This window comes from Lissotriton vulgaris, chromosome 1_1, assembly GCF_964263255.1.
Source record: "Lissotriton vulgaris chromosome 1_1, aLisVul1.2, whole genome shotgun sequence".
Classification (NCBI taxonomy): domain Eukaryota; kingdom Metazoa; phylum Chordata; class Amphibia; order Caudata; family Salamandridae; genus Lissotriton; species Lissotriton vulgaris.
The window spans coordinates 765906040-765929403 of NC_141685.1; the positions used below are offsets into that span (position 1 = coordinate 765906040).

General features: G+C 43.0%; 1 protein-coding gene and 1 pseudogene across 2 annotated transcripts in view; one reads left to right on the forward strand and one right to left on the reverse strand.

The window, feature by feature from the left end:
* Positions 1-804: 804 nt before the first annotated feature.
* The window catches only part of LOC147747793 (flavin-containing monooxygenase 1-like), a 534466-nt gene continuing 511906 nt past the window's right edge, over positions 805-23364 (reverse strand). For both annotated transcript variants that reach the window (XM_086955881.1, XM_086955892.1), the window contains 2 exons: positions 14339-14411; positions 805-2692 (listed from right to left, as the gene is read on the reverse strand). In XM_086955881.1, coding sequence (XP_086812007.1) covers positions 2347-2692; positions 14339-14411 — 419 coding nt within the window. In that variant the 3' untranslated portion in view covers positions 805-2346. The remainder of the gene's footprint in view (positions 2693-14338; positions 14412-23364) is intronic.
* On the forward strand, positions 6276-7232 carry LOC147747794 (E3 SUMO-protein ligase KIAA1586-like; annotated as a pseudogene).

Below are 23364 nucleotides of genomic sequence, written 5' to 3' on the forward strand. Positions count from 1 at the left end.
TCATCAGTGATCTTTGATGCGTATCCAATTCTTGCTACCGATGAACGTTATCTGTTCACCTGCACATTATGAGCATTTTCCCTTCTTCTCTGTGCCCTGAAGATGAATCCATTCAATTCTGGATCAAAAGCATTACCTGCAAGCAGTACAGGTTCCAGTTTATCCATTCTTCCGTACACCAGCCTCCATCTTATCCATTCTTTTTCATTCCCTAAGGCCTTTCCATCCTGGTCTATATCTTTACAGTTACCTATTATTTTCATTCCAATTAGTAGAATGGTACATCCATAAACCAATTTTGTTCCAGTGACTCTCTTCTGTCCTGCTTTTATTCATTTATATGACTGTGAGACCTTATCATCTACTAACATCCATATAAGTTTTAAGAGCCGGCATTGGATTTAGGTTCCACTTTTACTTACTAAACAACATATTACACCCTCTAAAGGATGCTATCGCCTCAGAGTGACACAATAAAAATTGCATGTCATGAATTGTGATTAGGTCTCTATTGTGAATATAACATGCATAATATGCAGCATTTCCCTAATTGCCCAAGTATGTTTGATTTGTCAAATGTGTGAAGACAGATGTAGCTTATCCCAGCGGCTTAATGGAAGCAACCTTTACAAGTTCAAGCCTGACACCTGGCATAACGTCACTGAAATCATTGACATACTACAGTCTTTTCTGGTACTCAGGAACATTGACATAAAAGGTGAAAAGCACCAAACATGTATTCTATTAATAATGAAATTCTGATATTTTGGAACAATCATATGTTTTTTCAAGAACATTACATGATTTTATAGCGGGGAATAGAGCTTATTTATTCAAACTGAAAATGTATATTTCATGGTGCACGCGCTGTATTTTCAGAAATTGCTAAGCTGATATTTCACACAAAATCACTATTATATCGAAATATATTATTTCAGCAACTGTTGAGGTAGTTGCTGATTACATTTCCCTGATCCAAGAGGGCACTTACTGCTGTTCATTACATCATTTTTAGATAGGGGTATTTCATCACCTGCATTCATAAAGGTAGTTTGAAACCATCACTACTGATGTATGATCACTGGGTATGTTTTACTTCTAACCAATCACTTGTCTGGTCCTGTGATCTCCATGTAATTCAGCACTAGCCTAGCACTTTATAAGCCTGGAAGCTGTGTGTGGCTCTGTTAACTGCAGTCTATGATTGTGGTTTCAATATTGTTTGATTTGTTCACCCTGTCTCTAGAGTTAAAGTCATAGGAAATAACTAAACATCTAAGTAGATGAGAATGGATGAAAAGCTGAATAACGAATGTCTTCACATTACCAGATGTTCTTAACTGTCTGTAATACAAATATTGCTTTATCCAATTTATAGGGATAATTATGTTGGAATATCCATGGCTGTAAAGCCATTGTTTCCAAATTTTCTTGACAGGCTTGTCTCCCAACACCCATAAAGTATTTATATCTTGCCTGGCACACCACCAAGGTACTGGAATGTTTCATTATTGTCTCGTCAGAACCCCAGGAATTTGCAACTACTTATACCACAATTCTGTTCCAAAAAGGCATCATTGGGCCCCTTTTTCCAAAAATGCCTCAGAATGAGAATCCCAACCCTTGGATTCCCCTAAGTAAGATCAGAGTATTTACTTTATACCACTTTCAAGGATCACCAGTCAACCCTGAGAGAGAGAACGAGAGAGAGAGAGTGATTTTGAGAGAGTGAGAGTAAGAGAAAGAAAGAGAGTCTGAAAGAGAGAGGGGCTAAAAAAGAAAGAGAGGTGTCACAGATCCCAGTATGAAAATAGCTTCTATGATCTCAACTGAGAAAGGATAAAAGGCTTGATCCTGCATTGAGGTTAGTAAAAGAGCTCCTGTTGGCCACCTGGGGCATCAGCAGTATTAAGTCCACCATGAAAAACTACTGTATAGATGCTACCTGACTTCAGAGCAAGTTAGTGTAAGGCACACTTAGTGAGCCTAGTAAATTCTGATATGCAAGCTCCCAATGGCTTTCAAGGGTCAAGATGCCAGGCTTGGATAAGGGTGGCACGATGTGAAGACACATGTTCCACTCTAGAGACTATTACCAGGTGTCAGTCTGATCACTTCCTAGAGGCCCCACTGCGTATCCCTCAGAAAACTATCACTAAGTCTACAGTTTCAGATCAGTATAGAAAGGTAGAATCAGGCACCAGAAATAGACAGATTTAGCGGTATGCAGATAGCTGCTAATCTCCCATTGCGGAAAAAGAAATACTTCCACCGCAACTTCGGTGGACCATTCATTGTGATGATGTGCAAGCACTGACAAAACCCATATGAGAAAAATGTGGTAAGTCAATCAGACATAAAGACAAAAGCAAACAAAGTAAAAAGGCACAGAAGTCCAAGTACGGTAGAAAGTGGAAACCTCCTGTACTTGTTCTTCGTCACTCGCGTCTTTGTGGGTTTTACTACCCTGTCCCACATGGTAAGGATAGCATTCCGAGCTCCATCCCATTTCCCAGGCCCAGTCAGGCGGTATTGTGGTGATGTGCAAGCGCCGAAGAACACTTGCAGCGCCAGCACAGGGTCAGTCAGAAGGAGTTGGAAGATGTTGGGCTTGACGCCAATCTCTGAAGCAATTTCGTCACGGTACTCGATGAGCTCTATCTGCAAGGCGTTTCCCTGGGGGGTCCCATACCTTAATCAAAGAACATGGTATGCATTAATTGGTCATAAACAACATTATGGAAATTGAGGAAAGTCACAATATATGTTACATTCTCCCAATTTGATGACACAACAGAAAGATATCGGGTATGCGGAGTGAAGGTATAGAGTATTGAAACCCCTAACATTGGAAAACTGAAAAAAAATCCTGATTTATAGCAAGTATTATTCCATAAAGAACAGTAAGTCTCACCCTCTACTAGTAGCACACATCATTAACTCACTCTTTCAATATCGCACAGTAACTGAGAAAAAAGACTCACACACAGTGTGAACTCTCAACAAAAACCTTTGCTAAGGGCTCCCAAGAGTGCTACAGCTTAGCGGTGACAAAGTCATGATGAGGAGGAACCCGACGGCAAAGAATGAAACTAGTTGTCACAATCCACCCCATGTTAAGTATGCCTTAGTCAGGAATTTAACAGACGATAAAGGCATACTTAATGGGATTTCAAATATCCCTACCCTTCCTTGATAATATCGTGAAGCTGCCTTCGCTATATGTTTCCTTGTTCACAGCCACACCTACTGTGCATCTCATTAGCGATGCAAAGTAAGGCGTGCTGGAAACGGGGTCTAAGTCAGCAAAATACGGGCTAGTGTGTCTTTGCTGATTAGGCGACAAAGTTATCACCGCTTTACGCCCGAAAACGGGTGCTAAAGCGGCGATAAGTTTATCGCGTGGCCTTGATAATATGCCGCTGAGTTCGTAAACTCCCCTTATTGTAATTCTCAAGTTTGCCCAATTCAGAGGGAAGGGTCCGGATATGGTTTTCAATCTCAGAGGTTACTTCACAGATACGCGGCATTAATACCACACGTTGTGTAACTAACTGGTTGTATGTGATTCAGTAGAAAGCCATACTCCACGGAAATGCATTCTCCAACACCACACCCGGGAAGTCAAATCCATCCTGATGAATTTCCCTTTTTCCTGGATCACATATACACCTTGTTTTAATTTTTAAGGAAGAAATCACGTCCATGCACCTTTTGTCATATTTGTGGGACTCACATCCAGCTTCACTTTTACCTTCTCCTCTCTACATCTTTCTTCTTAGACCTATATTGGCTGCTCGTCCTTCTCTCTTAGCTATGTATTTCCTTTATTCCCATTCTCTTGTCTGGTTTACAGTCTATTCCTCTCCTTAAACCAGACTGCATCTACCCCTGCATACGCCTTTGTAACTGCATGTCAATCCTATCACTCTCACCCGAAACAGACCCAATACCTCTACTTCTGTCAATAAATTGGCAGATTACGGCTGAAACATATCAATATTAGGTTTGTAATTCAACAGGCATTATGACGCTAAAAGGAAATAGCATATTGTTGGAGAATCAAGTCTTTTATTTGGAAGTTACCGCAGAAATCGTTGCTAAGTGGGTAAAGGTGTGTAGACGTGAATGAATGAATGCATTCATTCATTCATTCATTCCCTATTGCAGGATTGAGGTCGTTGTTGACCTCAAGAATCTATGAAGTAATGTGTCCCTAAGGATACGATTCAAACAACATTCCAAAAATACAGTGAATACAAAGAAAGGATTGACTCAAAAAGGGAGTTCAAGATCAGTAAATTTAGGAAAACCCATGGAAGATATATTAAACAGATTAAGGCACAATACGGAGGGCAAATATAGTTCAGCTCAATAAATCAATCATAGGACACTGGAAAGCAACTGTCAAAACGAATGCAATAACGAGCAAAATAAGGACAACAGCCTTAAATCTAAATTTGCAGCAAAACGATACAGATACGGGCAGCATGCCTAGTAGAGACCAAAATGATATGGCTCACTGCCATACACAGGGGTCTTTTATAACTAATTTTACTATAGAAAGAGGTGAAAAACAGCACAGTCACCAATAGATGAGCAAATGTATTCTTTAATTAGAAAAACACAATTTGGAAATATAAAACTTCATATAAACTTACTGGGTTGAAATTCACCCACTGCGTTAATATTAATTTGCCCCTTCTGACCTAATGTCCTCGGAGGTTGCAAAGGTGATATGAGATAGCAGCAGCCATCTTTTCCAAAATGAAGTTGAGGCATAGTTGAGCATAGGGTAGGAAAATGTATTTCCAAATATTTCAGTGTTTTAGTTTCCATTGTAATCCTCATGCTAGTATGCACTTATATTTATAATCAAAAAACATACTTCCCGTACTTTCTTTACAGAAGGTTGACTGATAGGGGAGATTGCCCCCCAAAAGTGGTGTCATCCAACACAAAGGATGCACGTATGAGTGAAATTCCTGAAAGCAGGAACAACTCTTGAAGTGAAACTTCAATTTGTCCACGTTTGTCTGATCTCGCCTTAAGCAAGGTTTTCAGCTTCAGGCTAGGCAACCCTGATCTAAAGTTGCAAGACATAATTTACCAAGATAGAAGTTTGAGGATCTAAATAAAGGGAAAGCTTGGACCACAACTATATATGAAACTACTAAACCAGGACCGGAACTTAAAGAAACACCCTGGATCAAAGCAACTGACAACCATGGAAGTATATTGGTCAGAGCCCCAACCTTGAAACTGGGGAGCCAGGTTCGAGTCCAAGCCTTGGGTCAACATTCTATCATTACGGGCAAATTACTTAATCTTCCCTTGCCTAAATCTGTGTAAGGTAATATGGTTCTTAATCAAAGCGCTGTAATGCCCTTACAGCGAAGGCTCTAAGTGGGGGGCGTCTGTAGGGGTCTGAGCCCCCCCAGTTTTTTGGGTGGGCCTCGAAAGGGGGCTCTATTTTTGGACCTCAATGGTCAAAGGTAGGGTGACCAGACGTCCCGGTTTTTGTTTGGTGTTACTAGTGTGGGTAACATGTCTTGATAGTGAAATACTGCCAATTTCGTTTTTCACTATTGAAAGGCTATCTTGCCCATAGGATAAGATGGGGAATGCTGTATAACATGTTTACCTGCATATCTTCCCATAATGGAAAGATAGACATATGGAATCTGGTATCCCTGAACTCAGAATTTAATAACACATCCTTTAATGAAGATGTTTTTTAAATTCTAAGTTTGGAAATAGCACTTTTAGAAAGTGGCTATTTTCCTGTTTAACCTTTCTGTGGTTTTCTGCCTGGTTGTGTATTGACTGTCTGGTTTGTGAGTGACAGGGGCTAGGGGAGGCGCCAGGAGGCTGGCTGAGTCAGCACATGGCTGAATAGACCCATCTGCATGTAGAGTGGTGGGAGGAGTAGCATATGGGTCTCAACAGGGCTGGGCCTGTCTGCCACAATGCTGGCTCCACCTCTTGTGGTGGGTCTGATGCCACTCCCCCACACTCACAAAGGAAGAAGAGGTGCACTGGCAGAGTGTACCCAGAACTGGTTTAGATTGGGTCCAGGACCCCTCACACAAGAAGAACAAAGACTTTTGGGGTATAAAAGTAGGGCTGGAGCCCCAGTAAAAATAGATTAGGAAACTTTATGATCAAGATTTTCATGGACTCATTGTATGCCACATACAGCATGTCACAAAAAACCAGAGAGAGCTAAATCTGGCCACCAGCGAGCTATGTGTACAGCTTCAGAAGATAGGAAAATGCTTGATACTAGATGGGTAGCATCCAGTTAAAGATCTGTGAAAGCTGTTTGGAACTGCTTCCCTGCCTTGTGCAAACATTTTGAGAATGCTTCTAAAGACCCATCCAGACACATAAAAGACTGGAGTAAGTATGAAGGTCTCTTGAAGAAGCTTATATCCTATTCTTTTATCAGAGATTTGGGGGTAATGTGTGATGCACTTCAAGAGCTCAAGGACTTATCACTCTCCTTACAGAGGAGGGACATTACAATTGTTAATGCCCACAGACTTTTGGTTCATCAAGTACGTATATTTAGAGCAATGAAGTACTCACCAAGGGAGTTTGCTTCTGTGGCTCAGAGAGCAGTTGACAAGGGCAAATTCAAGAATGTTCCTCTTTTCCATGGTAGAAGTAACTCTGTTGCCCTTAATCCAAATCAGTTTTACCAAAGTCTGTCTGTGAATATCAATAAACGATGTGCCCCGGATTCTGAGAAAGAACTCATAGCCAGCTTCAGTGTGCTAGATGCAGACAACTTGCCTTCTGGTGATGAATGCTTTCTTTATGGTGAAACAGAGATCCAGAAACTGGGTTCAGAGTTTCAGCTAGCAGCAAGAGATATTATCCAAGCTTTCAGACGTTTCAAAGATTTTGGTGGGAAGAAAAACCCTGAAGCCTTAAAAAAGTTAGTAGTTTGCACGGAAACCCTGCCAGCAAGTAATGCGGATTGCAAGAGAGGTTTCAGCGCAATTAACTTAATTGCTAGTCCAACAAGGGACTCTCTTGTTGTAGAGACCATTTCTTCATGCTTATGGGTAAAACTCAATGGTCCTCCATTTGAGACATTTGACACAAAGGTGTATGTAAAGAGTTGGCTGGCAAAAGGTAGGTCTGCTGAAGAAAATTGTTGTGAGAAACCCCAGCAAAATAGGCACAGTGAATATCTTCAAGGGTTTTGGGAAATCCTGCAATAGATTTCTGAATAATGTAAAAAAATCATTTTTACATATTTTTTAAGTGTTTGGTATTTTATGGCTTATACTTAATAAATATACTTTTTTGCCTATGTTATTATTAGCTGGATGCGACTTCATGATTTTCTTAAGCACACAATGCTAGTTATCTTGATTTAGACCACGCCCCTACTCGGATAGGCCACAACCCTATAAGAAATTTGCCACGCCCCTTTTAGAGCACCACCAGTTTTTTTTCCCCACTAAAGCCCTGCTTACAGCCAAGGTCGTGTTATATGAAACTGTCCAAAAAGACAACTCTGGGGAACATACTGAACCAGTCGCAGCACATCAAGCTATAAGTATGGGTACGAGTACTGAATATGCTTACAAAGGGCTTTAACTTGGAGGAAAAAACTAGAAGGTTTCCCAAAGGGGTGTGACCAATGTAATTAAAGGTGTGGCTTAAAAACAGGTATGATAAAAGTCTGTGCTTAGCTTAGTGTGCTACCAACTGGTATTTTACTGCTTCTGTAATCGCATCCAGTTATATGGTACAACAAGTAACAAGCCAGCCCTATTGGCCTTGTCAATGGTTGTTAGTTGCAGAAGATAACTAAGCAACAACTGTGGCTTCGTTGTATATATTATTGAAAATACTTCAGTTCTGAAATGGTGAGTCTGCTATAGAACTGTAAGGAGTCTCTTTAAGGTTACATCAAAGGCATTGAAGGGTGGTAATGCTGCAGATTTAAGATTTGTCTTTCACCCTGAGGGTGAGGGCAAAAACAGAGAGCCTGATGGGGACCCGTCTCAGCACCTGCTTTTTAGAACTGCTGGTGCTGAACACAGGCTGGACCCGCCCACTTAAAGCCCTGTGCTTACATCGAGAAATAGGAAGAAAGTAGGTTGAAAGATAACCACGAGGGTTGTGGTAATTTACCGCACTGTGCCGGGCCCACACTTTAAGAATGCCAACAAGGCAGCTTGAAATCATTCCCAATAATGAACAACACGTGGTGCCCATTGACTCTCAGTGATGTCAGCATCCCAAACCCGCAAATGACCACAAGTCAGTGGGACCATAGGAAGGACTCAACTGCACCACATAAGTGTTTGGTGCAAGTGCATGTGCAGCACAAGTGTTCACACCAAGACTGCATGTGCGCTGTGGATGTAAGTTGCATCAGTGCTAGCGCCGGAGCTGCAAGTACTGTGCAGGTGCCTTACTGGCATGAATGATCAGAACAGGCTTGCAGTTGGCTGCAAAATGCAGTAGTAAAAGTGCTCTGATTGGAGCACACATTTACAAAATGGACATGCGTAGTGAAACCACAAGAGACGTGAACTGGAACCTTCCTCTAACCGCAATTGGATGGCAGAGAAGGAGACAAAATGGCAATGAGGCAGTTATTAAACATGCTGCACATTTGAAGGTATTAACGGAGTGCTATGTCCGATTTTAAGTGGGCCAGCGAGTGCTACGCCTGCTATGGCAGTATTCCTGTGACAGTTGATGGAGCGAGTTTCAGAATTGATTTTAATCTGGCTCGTGATGTTAATCTCCCATAACTTGACTAATTTTATTAATAAGTTTTTGCATGATTTGTGCTATTAAATCAACTTAGAGTAAGATTCCACACACTATTACAAACGGGACTAACGTTATGTGCTTTATGTTGCATTTGCAAGTATGTTTTATAATTCATAACTAATGTTGTTTTGTTTGTCCTATTGTCTTTGTCAAACACTAATGCAGCTGATTAATTAATGGCATGTGCTTATTTTGTATGTGCTTTCGTCTATGTTGTGTCTGTTTATCTTTTCCAGATATATGAAGAATCCTGCTGGACTTTATGAAGAATGGTAGATTTTATAAAATGCTGCTTTTCTGTGCTTTTTGCTAGATAACTTATATTAATGGGTTAACATTAGCAATGGAAGCTGGGAAACAGAATGACTTTCATAACCTGAGATTAATTATTCTTTTGTGTTTGTTTGAATACTAGCCCGAGTGAAAGGCTTGAGGCCTGTGATGGTTAGCCTGACAGAGATGAGCCAAGCACAGCCATGTTGGAAAGCTCTTTCAAAAGACATTTCTTTGAATAAACTGAAGTCAAAAACAAGAACAACTGTGCAAAATGTGCTCTGAAAAGTTATTTTTCCAAGGCTAAGGAAGTGACAAGCGGCGGATCAGCCGAGCTATGGAGGAAACTGTGAAATGATTTAATACAATGTATCAAACCTCGGAAGCCGGTGCCGCTTCACGTGAAAGGACAATGGCAAATGACGTTCTCGTGTGTTGAAAAAGTGGCCTCAGGATGGTCTGATGACTAGCAACCAATCAGGTTGCTGAAAAGCATTAAAATAATTACATTTTAGTTAGAATAGTGAATTTGAAAGGTATAAAAACTAAGCCCTTTGACAGAAGCGGGGCTGACTGTTCCTGAGGGCGAAGTGCTGTCCGTTTTCCTGGGACACGTAAGAATGTTTTGCTAGGTTTTTTTTTTTTTCCTTTGCAGGTCAGGAAGCTAACATAGGGATTTCGGTTATGTTTGTTTTAATTCTTTCATGATACTATCCTGAAATGCCATACTTTTGTGCCTTATTCTAAACTGTAATAAAGCTGCTGATTTAATGATTTGAAAATCTATGCTTTAATTTTAAAAATAAAAGACTTAAAACATCAAGCTGGTCTTGATTAATTTAGTCGTTACCATTAGCTGATTCATTGGCCAAAAGTGGCATAATTAAATATTTATGTAAATCTGCCATGGTTAAAATGTTATACTGCAGTTGTATATAATGTACATATAAATTTAGATAGTCTGATTAATTAGGCCACATGATTCAGTTGCTCAATTTCTGTCTCAGCTTTATGGGCCTTGTGAGATTTATGGTATTAGGTAGAGTGCAGTGTAGTATCGAGACAGAATTTCTGTATGTGCACTGGATCACAGGCAAGGTAAGGTGGCAGGCAAGGTAGTAGCACCATCCAAGCCAAAGCATACACCACAAGGGAGACTGGCAATTCTGCCTTTGACATTGCTACTGGTAATCTTTAAACATGAGCTCTATGAATGGTGGGCAGGACAGCCAATGTGGGCACTGCTTCGCATACAACATTTCAAAAAGAGGCAGAGGATGAGCTTGAGTTAGAAAAACTCCTAAATGGTCAGTCAGTCAGGGGACTGCCAATGTTCTTTGCCAGACACAAGGGCATACACTTAGCAGTCAGAACTCCTGAGGAGTAATGCACAACAGGAGTTCAGGTCTAGACATCACCAACCATGAAGTGACTGTGGGAGGTTATTATATTGGTTAATATCAAGGCCAAAGCAGTGGAACAGCAAAAAGAAGTTTTGGTAGCTTTGGAAGCTTTAAACAAAGGAAAGACAGGTTTCCTAATCCTCGAGTAAGGCCTCATCTATATCACAAGTCTACAGTACTTCAGAACCAAAAGAACAGAGTGGAGTCTAGAAACAGCTGTATAGAATGGTTCATGGGAAACAAAGAGGGCCTCGTTCACAAAGGTAACTTATACTTTTGCGTAATTTATACTAAGGAGTATGTTGCGACTTTTTACTATTCACAAAATATGAGTCTAAATTTACTTCAAAACTGTAAACTACATATATTCACCAAACTGAAGGGCCTTGGGGTTATCCAAAAACTGCATGGAATATTGACAAAGGTGACCTATACTTTTAAGTAATTTTCACATGTAATTTATTCTTACGCAGATTAGTGACCTTACAGTCAGATTTTGTGATTAGCCAAAAGCATTAAAATTACTCTAAAGAGTAAACTACTTAAAAGTGCAAGTCACCTTTGCAATGAGACTCCCAAAGTCTTACTAGGAGAGCGAATGCATAGACTGAGCGAGAATGTGGGAAAGGTGTCTAACATTCCATGCACTTGAAGTAAAGGCATCTTGTAATTACATGGCAACAGAAGTTGAGGATTTTGTATGTTGTGGATGCATCTTAAATGTATATAATGAGTAACCCTGGGTGGGTAACTACGCTCCGCCAGCGGAGTTTACATAGTTTTGCCTACTCCGCATTCCGTTGCGAAAGCTGAGTTCAGGCAAAACTACGACTCCATGGCAAATCGTAGTTAGCCGGCCCCACCACCCTCCCCAAATAATGAAAAGTTAGTAAAAGGCACTTACCTGCCCCATGGCTGCCTCTTGCTGGAAATCGCTGCTCTCCTGCCTCCTCCTCGCTTTCCTACTTCAATGATATTGTATGCTTGTGGCCTCTCTAAATTTTTATCTTGGACATGGTCCTTTAGAAATAAAAGGCTTAAGCAAAATGTATAATCTGGATTTTTATAAACTTCTTAAATATTGTTTTTTAAACTTTAAGTATTGGTTGTAAAAATTGGTGTAAATAGATTAATACTTGTTTTTAACTTCAAATGTGTTTTATAAAACATGTGATGCTTTTATGATATGTTTTTATCGAAATAAAGCCTTTCTGACTGACTGACTTCAATGATGATTCAGAAAAGGGGGTGGTGATGAACAGAGTGTCTGAATTAAGCAGACCACTCTTACCCAGTCCAAAGATCAGGGCTTGATCCATCACCGTTTTTCAGCTCACTGCACCATCCCAGCTCAGAACTTGGCTATATGCAAATTAGTCTGACCCTGCCCCAGTGCATCATGGGAACAGGGCAGACCAAACTACCAAGCCAATTCTTATACTGGGAAGGAAACAAGCTACCGGGGACCGGTTTCTGGCATTTCAGCCGTCTTCGGCCCGGCTTGCTTGAATCCTGATGGTGCAATGAGCTAGGGACTCACATCTGAGTATACCCTTCCACGCTTATGGTGGACAAAAATGATTCAGAAAAGGGGGTGGTGATGAACAGAGTGTCTGAATTAAGCAGACCACTCTTACCCAGTCCAAAGATCAGGGCTTGATCCATCACCGTTTTTCAGCTCACTGCACCATCCCAGCTCAGAACTTGGCTATATGCAAATTAGTCTGACCCTGGCCCAGTGCATCATGGGAACAGGGCAGACCAAACTACCAAGCCAATTCTTATACTGGGAAGGAAACAAGCTACCGGGGACCGGTTTCTGGCATTTCAGCCGTCTTCGGCCCGGCTTGCTTGAATCCTGATGGTGCAATGAGCTAGGGACTCACATCTGAGTATACCCTTCCACGCTTATGGTGGACAAAAATGATTCAGAAAAGGGGGTGGTGATGAACAGAGTGTCTGAATTAAGCAGACCACTCTTACCCAGTCCAAAGATCAGGGCTTGATCCATCACCGTTTTTCAGCTCACTGCACCATCCCATCTCAGAACTTGGCTATATGCAAATTAGTCTGACCCTGGCCCAGTGCATCATGGGAACAGGGCAGACCAAACTACAAGCCAATTCTTATACTGGGAAGAAAACAAGCTACCGGGGACCGGTTTCTGGCATTTCAGCCGTCTTCGGCCCGGCTTGCTTGAATCCTGATGGTGCAATGAGCTAGGGACTCACATCTGCGTATACCCTTCCACGCTTATGGTGGACAAAAATGATTCAGAAAAGGGGGTGGTGATGAACAGAGTGTCTGAATTAAGCAGACCACTCTTACCCAGTCAAAGATCAGGGCTTGATCCATCACCGTTTTTCAGCTCACTGCACCATCCCAGCTCAGAACTCGGCTATATGCAAATTAGTCTGACCCTGGCCCAGTGCATCATGGGAACAGGGCAGACCAAACTACCAAGCCAATTCTTATACTGGGAAGGAAACAAGCTACCGGGGACCGGTTTCTGGCATTTCAGCCGTCTTCGGCCCGGCTTGCTTGAATCCTGATGGTGCAATGAGCTAGGGACTCACATCTGAGTATACCCTTCCACGCTTATGGTGGACAAAAATGATTCAGAAAAGGGGGTGGTGAAGAATTGGCTTGGTAGTTTAGTCTGCCCTGTTCCCATGATGCACTGGGCCAGGGACAAACTGATTTGCATATAGCCAGGTTCTGAACTGGGATGGTGCAGTGAGATAAATAACGGTGATGGATCAAGCCCTGATCTTTGGACTGGGTAAGAGTGGTCTGCTTAATTCAGAAACTCTGTTCATCACCACCCCCTTTTCTGAATCGTTTTTCGCCACTATAGGTGTGGCCGGGTATACTCAGACATGAGTCCCTTTCTCACTGCACCATCAGTAAACAAGCAAGCCGGGCCGACGACGGCTGAAATGCCAGAAACCGGTCCCCGGTAGGTTGTCTCCTTTCTAGTGAAGAATTGGCTAGGTAGTTTAGTCTGCCCTGTTCCCATGATGCACTGGGCCAGGGACAGACTGATTTGCATATAGCCAGGTTCTGAACTGGGATGGTGCAGTGAGATAAATAACGGTGATGGATCAAGCCCTGATCTTTGGACTGGGTAAGAGTGGTCTGCTTAATTCAGAAACTCTGTTCATCACCACCCCCTTTTCTGAATCGTTTTTGGCCACTATAGGTGTGGCTGGGTATACTCAGACATGAGTCCCTTTCTCACTGCACCATCAGGATTCAAGCAAGCCGGGCCGACGACGGCTGAAATGCCAGAAACCGGTCCCCGGTAGCTTGTTTCCTTTCTGGTGAAGAATTGGCTTGGTAGTTTAGTCTGCCCTGTTCCAATGATGCACTGGGCCAGGGACAGACTGATTTGCATAAAGTCAGGTTCTGAACTGGGATGGTGCAGTGAGATAAATAACGGTGATGGATCAAGCCCTGATCTTTGGACTGGGTAAGAGTGGTCTGCTTAATTCAGAAACTCTGTTCATCACCACCCCCTTTTATGACTTCAATGATAACACCTGCGTTGTACGTCTGGTGCGGCGAGGAGGAGGCAGGAGAGCGGCGATTTCCAGGAGGAGGCAGCCACGGGGCAGGTAAGTGCCTTTTACTATCTTTTAATTATTTGAGGAGGGGGGAGGGAGTGGAGCGTAGCGAAGTTCCACGGAGTTGCTTTCCAACTCCTGGAACTTCGCGTAGAGGCACTACGACTGCTCCTCCCAGGGTTGATAATGAGGAGTGGTTTGCTCCATACACAATTTCATATATATGTGGAAAAAATTGAAATAGACAATGGTAACAAATATTAGAGGGTCTTCCATTTAAAAATCTCATACCTTTTTATAACCATTTTGTTCCTTTCCGCAATTTCTTCTAGTCTTTTCTCCAGTGAAGGCAGCTTGTTGAGACCTGTAAAAGAGGAACGGGTGCTCATTTTAAATCCTTTAGCATACATAAACCTGTCCATAAAGAACTTCATGAACCACCAGGAAGGTAGGTAGTGGCCTATATATTTAAAAGTCACCTTGCTGTGCTACGTTGCTTACTGGAAAAGGGCAGAAATGTACTGCATTTAACACAAGATGGCGCATTCCTGCTTTTTTCCCAGTGATGACGCACAATGGTTTGCCTAACACCAGCGCAGGCACCTTTGCACCGTGCTGCAAGGGTGCCTGCATTGCAGGCAGATTTGTTTTTGTGCAGGAAAGGCTACCTTTCTACACAAAAACAATCCCATGAGGCATATTCTTCTTTCTATGTGTGCTGCATTCTGCAGCACACATAGAAAGAGGAAATATCTAGAAGAAATTAAGCTATTTCTCCTCTTTATACCTCCCACGGGAAGGCCTAGCATTTTGGTGCATTCTCAGGTCTACTAGTAATGGTGAATCTGACAAGGCGTTAAAATACATGAGAGTTGCTTGGGGACACCTATGTAACGCCTCCCTGGGGCAGGTTAATGCAAACACTGCGATTTGTGCTGCGTTGCGTAACTACTAATTTATCAAGCCAATCAAGGCCATGCAATTTATTTATTTATTTTTATTATTTATTTTAGGTTTTTATAGAGCGCGTAGTCACCCTCGAGTATCCCAGCGCTGAAACCTCAAACTCCTAAGGGGGGGCACAGGGAAGCTGCGAATGAATCAGGGAAAAAGGAGGGTTTTGAGGGACTTCCTAAATCGTAGGAGGTTTGGTTCAGCTCTGAGGCTCGGGGGGAGAGCGTTCCATTTTCTGGCCGTGTTTACCGAAAATCGGCGGCCGCCGATGCGGGCTTTCTTCACCTTAGGGACAACGATAAGGTTTCCCTGTTCAGACCGGAGCGCTCTTGGCGGTCTATATGGAGTGATCCAAGTGCTCAGAATGGGGGGACCAGCGTTATGCAGGACCTTGTGGGCCAGGCAGAGGGCCTTGAAGGCGACTCTTTCCCTCACGGGGAGCCAGTGAAGTTTTCTCAGAGCAGGTTTGGCTGATGTTCTTGCTGGAGTGTTTGTGAGAAGGCGAGCTGCGGCATTTTGGGTTTTTTGCAGTATTTGGAAGGTGGCTTCCGGCGCCCCCGAGGTAAATAGCGTTGCTATAGTCTAGCCTGGATAGCACTAAACCTTGAATTAGCAGGAGACGGGACTGGAGTGGTAGTAGGGGGAGCACCTTTCTGCATGATCTGAGTAGACCATAGCAGATACCGGCTGTTTTCCTAGCCTGCGTCCTGAAGGTGAGATCTGTCTCCAGCCACACTCCCAGACTCTTCACCTCTGTCTTAGGAGAGGGGGGTTCACCCATACAGGCGGGCCAGAGGTTGGAGGGGAGACTCGAAGTTTTGTGACCGAGGAGCAGGATCTCTGTTTTTGACCCGTTAAGCTTTAGGTCAGAGTCGCTCATCCATTGATGGACGTTGGAGAGGCAGTCTCGCAGGTTGGAGGGCTTAAGCTTGGGGTGTGAGAGGGTCACCACCAGCTGAGTGTCGTCAGCGTAGCTGACGGTCGTGACTCCGAATGGGGCTACCAACTCCTCCAGTGGGGCCATATACACGTTGAAAAGCGTGGGGCTTAGTGAGGAGCCCTGAGGCACTCCACACCGGAGGGGGATCGAGGGGGAGCGGCTTTCTCCTTCCCAGACTTGAAAGGAGCGTCGGGAGAGAAAGGATGTGAGCCATTTCAATGCACTGTCTTGTACGCCAGTGTTATCCAGGCGCTGGGCTAGGACTTGGTGGCTGACAGTGTCGAATGTCACGCTAAGGTCTAGGAGGACCACTGCCACTGATCCTCCTGTGTCAATGATTTCCCTAGCTTTCTCTACGGCCGCCAGGAGGGCGGTGTCCGTGCCCTGACCTGGTCTGAAGCCTGTTTGGGAGTTTCTTAAGAGATGGTTTGCTTCTAGGAAATGGGACAGCTTTTTATTTGCAAGCTTCTCCGCGACCTTACCTATCCAAGAGAGGAGCGAGATGGGTCTGTAGTTGGATAGGTCCGCGGGGTCTAGCGACGGCTTCTTAAGAAGTTCTTTAACAACGGCCTCCTTCCAGCTTTGTGGGACTTCTCCTTGGGCAAACGAGGTGTTAATGAGGGCCGTGAGTCTAGCTGTGATGGTCCGAGCGATGTTTTTAGTGAATCGTATGGGGACTGAGTCGCTGGGAGCGCCACTTTTCGTGGCTGCTAGAGTAGTTGCCACTTCTTCTGTGACTGGTCCGAAAGAAGCTAAACGAGGGGGTTCGGGTTTGTCAGGGGGGTTTCCTGACGTAGGGGCGCGATCCTTGGCTATTTCAGAGGTGGCCTGATTGATGGCAGGTAGGGAGGAAAGGATTTTCTTAATTTTGTTGTCGAAGAAATTAGCCAGGTTGACACATTTTTCCTCGGCTGCTTTGGGGTCCATGGGTATCTGGGGGGGGCTGGGACATGGAGGAGCTCTTTGAGGATGGAGAAAGTCTCTTTAGCCGAGCACGAGGAATTCTTTATTCTTTCCTCATAGAAGGAGCTTTTTGCGCTGTGGAGGGCTTGTTTGTAAGCCTTCATGGCTGTTTGATAAGTGTTTTTATCCGTCGCCGATTTGTTTTTTCTCCATGTCCGCTCCGTCTTTTTGCACTCCTTCCTAAGAATGTTCAGGGGCGGAGTGTACCAAGGAGCGTGGTTTATCCTTTTTACATGCTTAAGAGAGCATGTTAATGGGATGAAGCTGTCTAGGGGGTTGGTGAGCCAGCTGTTAAATTCTCTATCGGCGGTGTTAGAGTTGCGTTACTTAAAAAAATCACATTTTAGGGCTTTTCATCACGCATGTATCATGTTGCGTGGGGCAAACACAACGCAAACTCTTGATAAATATGCCCCATAGTATTCTTCAATCACTGCCAAAATATGCACGTTATGTTTGAAATAAATTGCAAATGAGAATACAGTTTGCAATCTATGTATTAATGGGTCACATAAAAAATTGTCCATTATCAGGTTTTTGGAAAACGACCGACGTAATTAATATTAATTAGGCAGGTCAAAATTGATGACCCCATGTGAGATTAGCTGCCAGTACAAGAATGGAAGCCTGCAAGGCAACCAGTTCATCTAAAATGATGCTTATAACAATAAAACCTCCTTCCATCCGCTGGAAAGAAAAAATGTCATTAACTTTAATAGCAGAGCCTGTATATGTATTGTGTTCTGAAACAGAGAAAGACGCATACACGTTAAAAAGCTTTATTTCTTTATTTTTATTTATTTCACTTGTATCGCGCAACAGCTACCCAACAAAGGGTTTCCCGCCGCTACTGATTCAGTGGTTTGTCTCTGGCTGGGCATGTTTCAGATGTTAAACAGCCAGGTCTTTAAGGCTTTCCTGAACTTCAAATAGCTAGTCTCATTTCGTACAGAAAGTGGCATCGCATTCCACAATGTGGGTCCGAGAAACGAAAAAGATTTTCCACCCACTCTTGACAATTTAGTTTTGGGAATTACAAAATGCTTAGCTGAGGCAGATCGGAGGGCTCGGGAAGGGTGGTAAGGGTGCACTAGGCTTTGCAGGTATTTTTGGGCAGTTTTTGTGCATAAAGCAAAGAGATTTAAATTTAATCCGATTCTCCACTCTTAGCCAATGTAGATCACGGATGTACTTAGAGGTCGATGTCGTATATGGGATTTTGAATAACAGTCTGGCCGCTGCATTTTGGAATGTCTGCAGTCTACGAATCGTTTCCTTCTTTGCCCCTAAATATAATACATTGCCGTAATCAAGCCTAGATGTAATTAAAGCGTTGATTACCGTTTTCTTTGTGGATTCTGGCAGCATCCAGCAGATCTTCTTAAGCCATTTTAAAATAGCAAAGCAGGTAGCAGACGTCTTCACTGCTTGTTGGTGCATATTAAGGGAGGGGTCAACAATGATTCTAAGGTTTCGGGCCTGCATCACAGGAACCGGAATAAGGCCCATTTCTTGTGGCCAATGTTGGGGGCCCCATAGTTCTTTATCTTTACCTAGGATCATTACTACGGTCTTATTACCGTTTAATTTAAGAAAATTCTCTTGCATCCATCCTGCAATTTCCACAAGTCCTTGTTTTAAAGTAGATGGACTATCCTTTTTCGCAGAGGAAAGCGAGAAGAGCAGCTGTGAATCATCAGCATAGGAAAACATTTGTAATCCATTCTCTTCCGTTACCTTTGCTAGTGGACTCATATATAAATTAAATAGTAAAGGGCTTAATATGGAGCCCTGCGGTACTCCATGTTTAAATGCCTGAATGTCTGAACATGCAGAGCGAGAGACGACTTGAAAAGTACGTTTGTCCAAAAGCGACTTAATCCAATTGATGGCAGCTCCTCTAATACCCATTGAGTATAATGTCCGCATTAATACAGTATGTGATACCGTATTGAATGCGGCACTAAGGTCCAATAACACTAGTGCCACCGTTTCACCTCTGTCCAACATGAATCGAATGTTCTCTGTAACACCAAGTAAGGTTGTCTCCGTAGAGAAACCTGATCGAAAGCCTGACTGTTGGGGGGGCAGCAGGTCTTGGGCTGTAATAAATTCAGTTAGAGAACGGTGTACATGCTTTTCAAGTATTTTTGCAAATATAGGTAGTAAAGAGATCGGTCGAAAATTTGAGGGCAAGTTTGGGTCAGCTCCAGCTTTCTTTAGTAAAGGGTGGATCATGGCATGTTTCCATTCACTCGGCACACATTCTTCCTTAAGGGATCCATTTAGGAGGTCTGTGATTATAGCCATAGACTACTTATTAAGTTGTTTGAGTACTGAGAAGGGCAGTGGGTCATTGGGCGATCCTGATTTGATGGTACTAAGTAGCTCAATGACAGGCCAACTTTCTAGTATACTAGTAGGGGCATAAGGGAGTCGCTTGTCGGTATGGTTACTCAGTACAGCAGAAGATGTATTAGGGGAGGTTGTTTTAGCCTGATGATGTTTAGTCTGAGCTTGTTCTATTCCTTGGTAAATTTTATCTACTTTATTGACAAAGAACGCAGCTAATAAGTCGCATTGTTGCTTATTTAGGTCTGGCGGAGTTTGTACTGTTTTCGGGCCAGCTAGCTCTTTCACCATTTTAAAGAGTGTTTTTGATTGATTTAGGGCCTCCGTAATAGTAGTACATATGAATTCCGCTCTGGCTTTACTACAGAGCGCTTGATATTTGGCTAATTTGATTTTATATTCTTTTTTAACTTCTGGAGAATAGGTCTTTCTCCACATGCACTCTGAGTTTTTGCATCTAGTTTTTTCCTGTTTCAATATTTCATTAAACCATGGAGCAGGGGATCGATGATTTTTGCATTTTAGTTTAGTTTTTGGTAGGCATGTGTCGACGGCTGTCATGAGCCATTTTTGAATTGTCACAGGCAAGTTTTGGACCGATGACTTAGAGCAAGGTATGTGTGTATCAAGAAAGGTATTTAAGGTGTCGATAACTAATTTCTTCCAATTTCTAATAAATCGAGTTTGCGCAGATGTGTATCCCTTACTTGGCAGCGCAATTTGGAATGAGAATTTAATACGATAATGTTCTGACCAGTGGATAGGTAGAGCAGGGAATGTTTGAAAAAATCGGATCAAGAAAATGTCCAGCACTATGTGTTGGTCCAGTGTTCCTCAAAGTTAAGTTGAGGGACCCCAGATCAGCTATGAATTCTGCAGCTTTTAGACAATTCGAATTGTCTAAATGAAGGTTCATGCCACCAATAATGGAAAAGTTAGCAGTCTTCATAGCCAAAGGACTAATACATTCAGGAATGCTTGCCACCCAATTTGTCGCCGTCCCTGGTGGCCGATATATGAGTGCTCCCGATAGTGTATAATTGGGGGCGAGAGTAAGTTTGAAAGTGCCTGCTTCACAGGCAGGACAAGGTAATTTAGTAAATTCGCAGTTAAAATCTTTCTTAAAAATAATGGCGATCCCTCCACCCAACTGATTTTTCCGATCTAGTCTTACAATGGCATACTGATCTGGGAGGGCTTCGGCGGTTTCAGGTCCTGAACTTTCCTGGAGCCATGTTTCCGTTAGGAACAGGGCGTCAGGTTCTTCATCTATCAATAGATTGAAGATCTCCATTTTATGTTTTGGTAGGGAACGACAGTTCAGGCTAAGAAAGGAGAAAGTTTTAATTTGGGCTCTGGGTACTTCTTCATTCTGTCTCTACTTTCAATAGCTTTGGTCCTGACTGGGGTTATAAGGAAATTGCAATTTTGACATACTGCATTTTTTCGGCCTAAGTGCAGTGGGCTGCATGTGGTTAACAAGGAAGGTCTTAGTGCCCGCAGCTGCTCCGAATTATATTTTGTGGGTATGGGCGCATCTTTACGTACGCATACATCTATAGGAGAAGTTACCTGATTTTTTTCATCATATGGTGATGAAAACTAGGCCATGGTCCTAGACTTGTCCGAGGCGCGGACGGGCGCAGACGGGCTGGACTCTGGTGTGACTCCGGCGCTGATGCGGCGAGTCCACTAATCGCATCGGCTACGCAGAGAACGCCCGTTCTCCTTAAGTAGGGATGTCTAGAGTGCTGACAATGCTGCCGCCTCCCACCCAAGATGTCCGCTGTCGGGAATATTCTCCCGGGACTCGGTACTCAGCCCTAAGATTGGCTGTGACCGCCAAAGTGCGGGGGAAAGGGAATAACAAGGGCGAAATAATAATGAATGCTAAGGGGATGTGCTAATATAATTTTAAAATTCGCCGCTTTAAAATTCAGTAAACCACACGCTAGTATTCAGCAGAGTTACACAGCAGTCTACCTCCTGGCTTCCGCCTCAGGAGGGGTCCAATCAATTAAACAAACACAAAAAAGCTTGTTTACATAAGGTAAATAGATGCTTTTTCTTCAGTGATGTGAATAATTTTTATTGCAGAAGGCTGCAGCCTGGTCAGGCTGACTAACATGCACCTAAATTAATGATATTGAAAGGATGGAGACTGCATTTTCTTTTGTGGAGTGTCAATGTGTGCCTACTTTAGATTACAACAAAGGGCCTGATTTACAGTTTGACAGACAGTTTGCTCCATCAGAAATCGAATGAATATCCTGTCAGCCTTATTACTAATGTCCTGTATCATATGGCACTTGCACTAAGGCAGACGGAATATCTGTCATGTTTATGATAGAGCAACAAGTCTGCCAAACTCTGAATCACGCACATAGTTTTGACCACCAAATATGGTGGTAATAGCCTGCCTACTAGCTGCTAGCTTTGCTAACGTTGTTTTTACTGATTTTGAACAAACTAAAGAATTTAATGCAAAAATTGGGCAAATCATACTCATTATTAGTGTTGTAATATTGATGACATTATAGTAGGCTAAAGGTGCCGAGATGATGGCCCAGACAGTCGTCAATGACCTAGCTCTGCAGCTACCAAGCACCTTTTGTGTGACTGTGTATAACACCCCCTCTGGGGCACAGTAGACAGGTAGTCCCCCCATACCTCTCACCCAGGGCAGCAGCCGCCCCTTTAACCAGTGTTTGAGGCATCTCAGATGGAGGTGCTGAACCCAAGGATTGTGAGGCTCAAAATACTAGGACTCGGCCTGTGAGAGGCAGAGGTGACCCGGGCGCAGGGACATCTGGAAGCTCATATGTGGATTGGAGGAGCACAGCACCAATGGCAGCGCTATCCTTATAGGACGCAAAAGACACACAATTGATGGACAGAATGCAGAACAAATCAAAACATGCACCCCCCTGTGGTATTGGGTTCTTCAGATCTACATACTCTGCAAAAACTCCATAACACCGTAACATAGAAGTTGGCACAGAAACTGGAAATGCAAAAGACAAATTTATTAAGACCCCATGGGGTGGTGGTACATTCCTACAGCACCCTTCGGTAATGCAAGAAGTATCACACCGAACATCGGCGTGCGACCTCTTTTATACAATTTTTACAGTAATAAAAAGAGTAGGCGGGATACATTTGCTCAGTTTAGGTACATATAAGGACATTTCTGGAACACAGCCAACTTATGGGAGGAGTTTCAGTACTATTGGTCAGTTTGGGGAACATTCCTAAGCGATGACCGTCCACTAATATAGAGGGTTTGACTATGCATGTGCGAGCTTGACCAGTACTAAAAATAGCCTGTTGCTGGGCAAGTTAGATGGTCATTGGTACAGAGGAAGGACAAAAGGGCATGCTGACCACGAGGCAGCATGTTCATGAAGATGGAAGCCAGTAGTACAAAATGGCCTCCGCAAACGTGGTCAAGATAAGAAGGGAGTCTTGTAGCTGAGCTAAACGCTAACCCAATCATTGTCAAATTACGACAGACAACCCTTTTAGCGTTTAGCTGAAGCTAGCTCATAATGGACGTAATCGGGATACTCATCATCAGTATTAATCAACATAATATTCGTTATCTCTCGATTAATCATTTGCTCATTCTTAGCAATGGCTCGTTTGGATGGAATACAAGCAGAAATACACATAGAACATAACATAGGGCCACATTGAATACATAGGCAAAGGAAGAAGAGTATCCCAATTATTATACAGAGAATTGTTAACAATTTCCAACCCCAAGTACTAAGCAAAGTCCAGAACCAATTTGAAAATGTCCATGTACCGTTTTCAGGATGTATTTCAGCAGCTATTTTATGCAATTTAGAAAAAGCATCATACACAGAAGGTGAATTATCAGGGACATATACACAACAACTACTGCCGATAATGCGGCATGCACCCCCACGATCAGCTAACACTACATCTAGAACCATACGGTTCTGGAGCGTTACAATTCTGGTAATTTGAAGTTCCTCAGTCAAATTCTCTAGGGCAAAAACTGTTTCATTAGCAACAGCTTTTACAACACGGCGTTAGCCGTCTTTTTTTTCTGCTATTTAGGGCAGCACCAACAAATGAAAAG